This window comes from Triticum urartu, chromosome 1 (assembly GCF_003073215.2).
Source record: "Triticum urartu cultivar G1812 chromosome 1, Tu2.1, whole genome shotgun sequence".
Classification (NCBI taxonomy): domain Eukaryota; kingdom Viridiplantae; phylum Streptophyta; class Magnoliopsida; order Poales; family Poaceae; genus Triticum; species Triticum urartu.
In genome coordinates, this window is record NC_053022.1 from 484,579,808 (window position 1) to 484,589,963 (window position 10,156).

General features: G+C 45.7%; 2 protein-coding genes across 2 annotated transcripts in view; one reads left to right on the plus strand and one right to left on the minus strand.

The window, feature by feature from the left end:
- LOC125532939 (putative respiratory burst oxidase homolog protein H) overlaps positions 1-3,312 on the plus strand; it is a 37,382-nt gene extending 34,070 nt beyond the window's left edge. The window contains exons 2-13 of the mRNA XM_048696786.1: positions 6-74; positions 156-578; positions 691-1,077; positions 1,165-1,260; positions 1,375-1,490; positions 1,570-1,672; positions 1,779-1,867; positions 1,962-2,112; positions 2,190-2,339; positions 2,432-2,560; positions 2,654-2,732; positions 2,850-3,312. Coding sequence (XP_048552743.1) covers positions 6-74; positions 156-578; positions 691-1,077; positions 1,165-1,260; positions 1,375-1,490; positions 1,570-1,672; positions 1,779-1,867; positions 1,962-2,112; positions 2,190-2,339; positions 2,432-2,560; positions 2,654-2,732; positions 2,850-2,959 — 1,902 coding nt within the window. The 3' untranslated portion in view covers positions 2,960-3,312. The remainder of the gene's footprint in view (positions 1-5; positions 75-155; positions 579-690; positions 1,078-1,164; positions 1,261-1,374; positions 1,491-1,569; positions 1,673-1,778; positions 1,868-1,961; positions 2,113-2,189; positions 2,340-2,431; positions 2,561-2,653; positions 2,733-2,849) is intronic.
- A 3,219-nt stretch (positions 3,313-6,531) lies between these two features.
- Positions 6,532-9,773, minus strand: LOC125521134 (transcription factor FAMA-like). The gene is made up of 4 exons (XM_048686180.1): positions 9,518-9,773; positions 8,775-9,422; positions 6,984-7,487; positions 6,532-6,898 (listed from the first exon to the last, which is right to left on the minus strand). Exons 1-4 carry the CDS (start codon positions 9,527-9,529, stop codon positions 6,809-6,811), a joined length of 1,254 nt encoding a protein of 417 aa, XP_048542137.1. The 5' UTR covers positions 9,530-9,773; the 3' UTR covers positions 6,532-6,808.
- Positions 9,774-10,156: the final 383 nt, after the last annotated feature.

Below are 10,156 nucleotides of genomic sequence, written 5' to 3' on the forward strand. Positions count from 1 at the left end.
TGAAGAAACATGCTGCGACCTACGCCTCGCTCATCATGGAGGAGCTGGACCCTGATGCCCGCGGCTACATTGAGGTGCCAAGAAATGAAAACTTATCTTCTTCTGATGCAGCACCAGCATGCTTACATATATGCTCATCTTCTGTCCTGATGCAGATTTGGCAGCTGGAGAAGCTACTCCGTAAGATGGTGATGGAAGAGGGGTCACAGGATCAGATGGACCAGGCGTCAACCAGCCTCGCCAAGACAATGGTTCCGTCCAGTCACCGGAGCCCAATGCAGAAACAGATTCACGAGACCGTCGACTTCATCCACGAGAACTGGAAGAGGATATGGTTCCTGGCGCTGTGGGGGGTCGCCAACATTGCCCTCTTCATATTCAAGTTCATACAGTACAGGAATCGGGCCGTCTTCGAGGTGATGGGGTACTGTGTCTGCATCGCCAAGGGTGCCGCTGAGACGACCAAGCTGAACATGGCCCTCATACTCCTCCCGGTGTGCCGAAACACGCTAACAGCACTCCGGTCGACTGCACTCAGCGCCGTCATACCATTTGACGACAACATAAACTTCCACAAGGTACATAGCCCTTGTGCCATTTCCATTCCAGGACAATACAAGGAACATCTTACCGGCATCTGCATCATGCAATGCACAGTACGCCCCCCTTTAACGATCGCAATGTATCCAGGTTATCGCGGTTGGAATTGCAATTGGAGCGGGTATGCATACGGTTGTTCACCTGACCTGCGACTTCCCAAGGCTGGTCTCCTGCCCAAGTGACAAGTTCCAGGAGAAGCTGGGGCCCTTCTTCAACTATGTTCAACCAACATGGGGAACTCTGTTCGCGAGCACTCCAGGGTGGACTGGTATCCTCCTGGTCCTCATAATGTCATTCTCCTTTACACTGGCGACAACCTCCTTCAGGAGGAGCGTCGTGAAGCTGCCATCGCCACTGCACCACCTGGCTGGCTTCAATTCCTTCTGGTATGCCCACCACCTGCTGGTGTTTGCATACATCCTTCTGGTGATGCACTCCTACTACTTATTCCTCACCAAGCCGTGGTACAAGAAAACGGTATTGCTCTTGCTCTCAATTATGTTTGGCAAGAGTAGTTATGAATGTGCATAAATTGAAATTGTAACTTTGGATGTGCTTCTACAGGGATGGATGTACATAGCAGTTCCTGTTATCTTCTATGCCAGCGAGAGAGCCACCAGAAGAGTTCGTGAGAAGAATTATGGAGTGACTGTCATCAAGGTAAGCTATAGATTCTACAAGTATACAACATACAAGTTTCCTCAGTATACATTTTAAAGTGCAAGTATCACAAGAGAACTGGTAATATTATGCATGGTTCTATGTGTCATGCAGGCAGCAATTTACCCAGGAAATGTTCTCTCTCTTTACATGAAGAAGCCATCAAGTTTCAAATACAAAAGTGGGATGTACCTCTTTGTAAAATGCCCAGACGTCTCGCCTTTTGAATGGTACCATCCCATCATCCATATTTTCCAAGTTATGAGTTTTCCAAGGCTTTGGCTTCAAAATTTTCTTCAATGTTTGCAGGCATCCCTTCTCCATCACCTCTGCACCTGGGGACGACTACTTGAGTGTACATATCCGCACATTAGGTGACTGGACAACAGAACTAAGGAACCTATTTGGGAAGGTCAGTAGAAAAAGTGAGGAGGGAGCATAGAAGAAGTACAACTTGTGAGGAGCTTACACTCTATATATTTTACTTAACTGATGAAAAAGTATAATAATTCATGCAGGCCTGTGAAGAAGAAGTAAATTCCAAGAAGGCTACACTATCAAGACTTGAGACCACAGTCATAGCAGAAGGCGCGGACGAGAATACTAGGTGATTATACCTTAAGCTTTCTTAAGGAATTGCTTGAGGATATGTATATAGGCGATATTGCACTAACTTTAGTGACTTGGCTTTCTTTATTTAGATTTCCCAAGATCTTTGTTGATGGCCCTTTCGGTGCACCAGCTCAAAATTACAAGAAATACGACATCCTTTTCCTTATTGGCCTTGGAATTGGTGCAACTCCTTTCATCAGCATACTGAAGGATCTCCTGCACAACATAAAGTCTAATAATGTAACTCAGTCACTAAAAGTTATTTCTCATACATGAGTGCAGATGCACAAAAGCCTAAAATGAATTTGATTCAACAGGAGCAGCAAAGCATGAATGACGAGGAGGCAGGCAGCAGCTTCAAGAGCAACGGGCCAAGCCGAGCTTACTTCTATTGGGTTACCAGGGAACAAGGCTCCTTTGAATGGTTCAAAGGTGTCATGAATGAAGTTGCTGAATGTGATAGCGATGTACTGCTCAACCGAAACTGTTTCAGTAAACAGCAACGTCCCACATAGTTCAGTTTTGTAAAAGAAAAATAACTTAATCTCTTGCTGTACAGAATGCAATAGAGATGCACAACTACCTAACCAGTGTGTACGAGGAAGGAGATGCGAGGTCAGCTCTGATTGCCATGGTTCAATCGCTCCAACACGCAAAAAATGGTGTGGATATCGTCTCCGGCAGCAAGGTTTTTTTCTCCCTCCCTTCTCCCTCCCTTTGTTAACTGCAATAAGATTCAGATACACCATGGTTGCTTCCTTTCCTGACCGCTGTTTCACAGATCCGGACACATTTTGCAAGGCCAAACTGGAGAAAGGTGTACTCTGATTTGGCAAATACCCACAAGAATGCTCGTATAGGCGAGTCACATTTGTTTTTATTTTTTTGTGTGCACCTGATCAAAATTTAAGTGTCGAATCCTACTTAACATTACAAAGATATATATACTAAGATGGTGCTGCATAAATCTTCTGCAGGTGTTTTCTATTGTGGATCTCCGACGCTTACAAAAACACTCAGGGAACTTGCAATAGAATTCAGCCACACGACAACAACACGGTTCCATTTCCACAAGGAGAACTTCTAACTTGTGAGGTCAGCGCAACAAAAAATTCGGTAGCATCGGGTAGCAGTTCTAGCTCTGCAGGTGCCAGAGGGAGCTGGGGCATATATTAGTGTACAAACTACATGGAGTGAAAAGCATGTGGCGTTAGTTATAGCTGCTGCCACACATAGATAGGGGGAGGAAAGCCATGTATTTATATTTTCATTCGTCAGTGAGATTGCTTCTTAGAATAATTCAGACCTTGAACAGGTGATTGGCTCGGTTCAAAATTGATAGGATCAAGTTTGGATTGGCTGAAAATTAAAGTGAGCCATTTACTCATTTTGTTGTAACAAAGATTACCCTCCGAATCGGATTCGTTAGCTTGATAAAAAGATTGTGTTGTAAACCAAGTAGGAGCATTTCAAGTCAATCTGCCCATTTCTTTTCAATTGTGAACGATGCTCCATTTCTTGGCTGGATATTTGGGAATAATCCCCTTTCCACGGATATAGCTAGCACCTTGCATTGCACGCAAGCACATACTACTACATACAGACGAAGAGGAATCCCTGGTTGCCGTCGGTCAATTCCGGGCGCCCAGAGGCGCGAGCCCTATCGTCGAGCAGCCGCAATGGAGCGGGGAGGGCAGCATCCAGGATGGGTAGTAAGAAGAGAAGAAGTACAGCCCAAGCATCCGTAGGGGGTAGGAAAGGGAGGAGGGTTCGGTGGCTGACCTTTGTTGCGGCAGAGGCACCGGCGGCGGCGTGAAGCGACCGTGATCTGACGAGAAAGCCGGGAAGCGCCGGCCACCGTTAGGGGCTTTTTGCTTCGTATAGCAGGGACACTAGCTGTTTGATAAAATGCCAATGTGGACAGGCCAGTGAACCAGTGATGCAACAACACTCGCGCAAGCAATTTTTGTATGCATTTGCAGTTGTAAGACATAGTTTGAGCCAAATACATGTGAAAATGTGGATTTTTGGGTTTGGGTCCTAGGACGCCTGTTCATAAGGTCTGGATCCGTAGTTTGAGCCAACTAGTTCCGGAACAAATTCGATATACTACTAGGCACCTAGGCGGAGGTAGACTGAAAGCTATACGAATCAGACGCCAAACCAAAAGGGTAAACAGGCAGGAAAGAAAAGGATGTTGAATTATTTTCTCTTGGTCACCGAAACAACATTTTTACATTCCTACCAATTATATGTTTAGCTAGATTTTGATTGATGAGGATTACCCCGGTGCATAAAACCACATGAGAATCTTGATTTCAATCGACACTTTGGTCTTTCAAATGTGTTATCTGCAAAATATGGAGTATGTGTTTATGAGATCCACGTACATGAATTTGACTATGAAAACATCATTAATAGTGAACCTTCAGTGAAATACTCACTTTGTACCATAATATATGACGTTTTGGCAGTTCAATGGTAAATTTATGCTAGGTTGATAGACATCTATCTATGCACTAAATGTACCACACCCATTTATCAACAACCCAAACCTGTCGGAACTAAATGTTCAATGACTTGCCCCAAGAACCAATGCAGCATAAACATCTTTCCTCTACACACTAATATACAGACTCGGGGAGTGAAGAGCTAATGGGGTATCCCAACAAGATATCTAGTATCTCTATAAAATCACGGAGAGTGGAGATTCAAATCCGTCATACACATAAATATCTCTTAAAGCTCACACTCAACAGACAAAGTGGCCTAAACTACCCTATTTGTACCGCATCCTCCTTAGGAAGCAACAAATAATACCGAAGTTAAGACAGAACAACAAAAAATTATCAATGTATGAGTCCTCAAACATTGGCAATATATCTCCTTGGATGACCCCCGACAATGGCCCCGACACCTATTTTTCCAAAAACTTGTCAATACAGTGTTTTCTTCGGGAGAGAGTTGGGGTGTATCGTAGGTAATGCCCTCATCCATTGTTATTGTTACAAAATGGGACAATAGAGAACCAAAAATTTCCTTATAATAATTGACGATGTAAGCTTATAGACATTGGTCCTCTCAACATGCTCTAATTGGAAGATTTTTTTCCGATGCTTGCCACTCACAATCAAATGGAAAAATCTTGTATTGTTATCCCCTTCCCAAGCGCGTCTAACCTTAGCAGGTTGGGCGCATTTGATCTCCTCCTCGCGCATTACCTCCCGCTTGACATAATATGCTGCCGCACTTACAGGGAATGATTCTGCTTTAATGTCGGAAGCTTCAACGAAAGCAATCAATTGATCCTTTTCTTTCTTATAAACACCACTCAAACTCTTAGCGTAGCCCTGAAATAATTTTCTCAGATGTCGGATCTTAAATTTCCACTTCAACCTTGGTGTCCTTCCTGCCCGGATCATGCATGACAACTCAAATGACAAAGCGGTCTTGTTCCCCACATCAACGGCCTCATCGAAATCCAAAAGAGGGGGGAGGGGGAGGAGGAGGAAGTTTCTGGCCAGAAATACTCCTCTAAAGTTCCCACATGGGTACCAGAGGAAACTTGTCAAGATATGATCCAACTTCTCGTACGTTGCTGTTTACAGACCGTTAGCCGAATTATACCATCGACCCGAAAGAGCTATCTCAAATCTAGGTTTTCAATAACAGCATCGAATGTAAAGGGTCATCTAGCGTCAAAGTTATCATTCCTTCCGTGTCCTGTCTCTAAATTATACTCTCTTTGTTCCTTTATCTAAGGTGTATTATTTCTGGCATGATGACCAAGGCACATAAATATTAATAATTTAGGACGAAATTACTCTTGTCTAATTCGTTGATTAGCAGCAAGTAAATCATTTAGGCTAGGAAAGGAAGAGATACACACAATCGGGAGAGGGATACATTCCCTTTTTTCTCTAGAAGTAGACACATGCAATCGGGGGAGATATACTTTTCTTTTCCTAGAGGGTCAAAAACGGAATTATGAGAAATTAGAAAAAAAATACATCTTACATTGTGGAATTTTATCAAAAAACAAACACACCTTACATAAAGGAACGGAGGGAGTATTAAAGTCTCCAACACCAATACGGGTAAAGATTCATAGCCACAAATCACAACTCAACCCAACTAGGAAAGCAGGTTTAAGATCTGATTGGGCAGCCCCATATACTGCCACCAAAACCAAAATAAAGCCATCAACTCTCGAATACACATGAATTTTGACAGCAAAATCACCCACCTGCATTTTTCAAACCTCAATCGTTGCTTTATTAACAACCATCAAAATATCACCGGATCTCTTTTGTTTCATTCTCTTGCAGTTAATACCATGATTGAAGATGAAGAGATCAAAAAAAAAATTCTCGCAAAAATAAAATAAAAAATACCAGTCCATGAATTATGTCTACTAATAATAAGTTTTTTTGTTGCTTGCCCTTTTTTTCTTCTAATTTTGTTTCATTCTCTATGAATCAATAGTAGTTGTTATTCCCAAATCCCTTCCCTTTTTTATGTGTGCTAATCACTTGAGTTGAATATCTTTCGAGTAGGCTCACCAATTGGCGTAGCAGGGACACCACGTTAAGAAATTTAATAGTTCATTCACCAAAAAGAAAAAAAACATGTTAGTTCTTGGTCGCAAACGAAGGCTGGTAAAAAAATTAAATGAAATATTTGAAAATTCAGATAACTTACATATAGACAACCCCATTATAGAGTATATATGGAGTCACTCATTGTACATCTAATCAGTTTACATGCATACGAGAGTGAAGAAGGAACAGTGTATATCGTCATACAGATACAATTAAGCACAAGTACTCGAGGGAGGAAAAAATATAATTAAGCGCACAATGTACGTATAGAATTTGAAATTAATCGAGTCGAGATCGACAACAGGAGCTCAATCCTGAGTAAAGGGATGGGTCGGTCATAACGTGTAGTTGACGTCGATGAAGCTGAGGATCTGGTGGACGGCGCCAACGATCTCCTCGGCCGTGAATCTTGGCTCGCTCGTGATCTAACATCAGAAGCAGCAATTCAATCCCGCGGTCGATAATCTGATCTGCATTCAGTTGGTACACAAAATGAATGCTCGTGCGTACCTTGACGTTGAAGGAGTAGAGGACGGTCTGCTCGATGGTGGTGATGTTGGTGTGGAGGATGGACATGTGCATCTCCTCCAGCACGGCGATGGTCTTGATCAGCTGCTCCGGCCGGCGGCGAGACAGGACCTTGATCACCGCGTCCTCGCCCAGCACGCGCACCTCGATGTCCGCCAGGCTCGACTTGTTCTCGGCCACCTCCTCCCGGAGCCCGCCGCCGCACGCGTCGAGGTCGATCATCACCTTGGCTCCGGCGGCACCGTCACCGTTCCCCGCCCCGGGGAACGAGAGGCTCGGGGAGACGTAGAACGGCGCAGCCTCGTGCCCTTGCGGCGGCGGCTCGTGGATGGATGTCGCCGGCACCACCGGGGCGGACGCGTCAGCGACCGGCCGTGGCGTGTCGCCGTACAGGCGCCGCCGCTTCTGTGACTCGAGGCACTGGATTAGCTGCTCTAGCTCACGTATGAACTCTATGGCTCCGCCTATGATGGATGCTTGATCTCCCTGCACGGCATCGTGCCATATGTTACCAAAGTTATAGGGGGTCATGTATTGTATGGTGTATGGATTAGGTTTTTTAGGGGAATATTGTATGGATTAGGTGTACTGGACCTACTGGTATATCAGGCACTTCGTTAGCTTCTTTAGAAATTACACAAATAAACTCTAAGGCAGACTGATAACATTGAAAAAAAAGCATCTAACTAGCTAAGTTTGTTTTTTGCGGGTAACTAGCTATGAAATTTTAAAGGGAGTGCCTATGTCTCCGTCGCCTAAAAGTTAACAAATTCATTGTCGATTTTACAAAATTTATTCAACTCTCGAAAAATGTTCATCGTGCTACGAAAACTTGTTCATTCAGTAAAAAGGGTAGTCATAATTTTCAGAGCTAGGGGAAGATAAAAACTTGCATGAATCTCATCATCAAGATCGACAGTCCTCGGTGTTGACTGAAAATTAGCAAATCCAAATTTTAAATCCATGCTTTGGAAGACAAAATAGTACTCTCGGCTTGGGAGAATATTAGGTGCTCCCATGCTCCAAGGCCACGTGGGCCATTGGATACGAGATCCATTGATCATGGTCGGAGGCTTTGTAAATTTGCAAAAAACCGCCTCGAGAGTCCCATATTTGTGTGCATGTTCTAGGAGTCTCACTATGACCAGTAGATCTGAGATCCAACGGCCCACATGGCGCTGGAGCATGGGAGTATGTCTCAACACATGATATTCAGGGCTATCCAATTCTAGTCTGCTTCGTCTGCCACCCTTTGTTTTGATAACAAAAGAAAACCTTGAGCATGTAAACCCCAAGTTAACCCTAACATCGTCAAAGTAATTGAGGTTGGCTTCAAAGTAGAGGAAGGAAGAAAAAAAACACGACGATCGATGCAAATCGCACTAACATATCTTAAGCGAGATTTTTTTTGTAACCTTGAAATTCCTGTCCAGATTTGAACTAGTTCCAAACCAAATTTAAATTAAACCAAATTTCTTTAAAATCAGTGCAATTTGATAGATCGAAATCCGAAAGAACTTCATTTTTTATAGATATTTCCGCGAGGTCTGGAATTTTTATGTTACCAAAAGTTCAATCCCTCGTGACTCACGTGATGTCTCATATAGCACCATCGACTTAGACATAAGAAAATCTTAGGCTTAATTGGAACTACCATAAGTTTAAGTTTGGGTTCTTATAATTCATATGAAAATCAAATTGTTCGTTGAAATGTCACTGCAAGCGATGAACTATATGTTGCAATGGTAGCGAGTAAGATGTGCAAACATATACCCTTTGGACGTAGGATCCTGGCATGAGGGACCTGAGGACCCTGAGGTAATCGTTCATCTGTCGCCGCCGGTTGCGCTCGACGGCGATGTGCGTCATCCGCTGGCTCTCCACCTCCTCGCTGGTCTTCGTCGACCTGGGCCGCTTCCGCCGCCCGCTCTTCGCCTGCTCCCCGCCAGCCTTCTGGCCTACCCTGCCGCCACCGTCGGACTGCTGCACCAGCGTGGTGCTCTCGGAGACGCCGCCGCCATGATCGTGCGGGCCTCCTGATCCGTCCGCCGTCTTGCTGCCCTCGTGCTCCGCCGCGTGGTGGATACCTGCGCCTCCGCGGGGATCAGGGTCGTCCGAGCCGGAGAGCTGGGACTGGAACCTGAAGAAGTAGCTGTCCTCCTCGTCGTCGTCACGGGCGTCGTCGTGGTCGGCGGACGGCTGGTTGAGCGCGAGCCTGGGGCCGAAGTCGGCGAACTGTAGCACGTCGGAGAAGCTGAGCTTGTCCAAGGACACCTGGCCGTGCGGCCCTCCCGGAGGCAGCGGCGTCGTCTGGCCCAGCATGTAGTCCACCATCTCGGCTGCCGCGCCGCCACCGATCGGCTCCTCCGGCGCCGCCCCGCCGTCCAGTTGAGCGAAGGTGTCCAGCTGGTGGCTGCTTCCCTGCTCAGAGCGACCACGCATGGTGACCAACAAACACATCCGAAACTGATCGGCCATGCATGGCCAGGCGGTGCGTGATCGATGCATGCATGTACCTGTTTTTCCATGATCACGACGACGTAGCTTTGATAACCTCACGGCGAGCGCATGCATGCAGCTGGCTCCCGATCTGCGATCACACGCCGGCCTTCATGCGTGCATGCACGGCCGGTGTGCTGTGCGTCCGCCGGAAGAAGAGCCTGCAGTGAACAAGTTGAGGAGGAAGAAGATATCGAGTGGGTTGAAATTTGTGGGCGTTTGTGCACTGCTCTAGAGAGGAGCCTCTCGGACGCATTAATTGAAAAGGGTGGCGGATGAATTCACCGCGCCACCTCCGGAGGATGGAACGGGAGGCTCCGGCCGGCCGGTGAGTTATTTTTCTCACATGCGCCACGCTCCCTGCCTTTGCTTTCTCCACTTCTCCTCTACTTTTTGTGCTCTTTTTCTTGGGTCGACATGTGACGATGCATGGCAGGCCCAGCCCACGGGGCTCAAGAGATCTCTCACTGTTTTATTTTCTTTTGGGTGGTGGCAATGGCAGAACTAGCCAAGGATCTTCAGGGAGCAAGACACAAAAACATGATTGTCTGAGGCCCGAGGGGCAAAATCTTTTTTGAACTTCTTCTAAAATAAAAACCTCGGTCGTCAGGATACGACAAGTCGCCAGCATCACAGACTGCTGCAGGGATGAACCA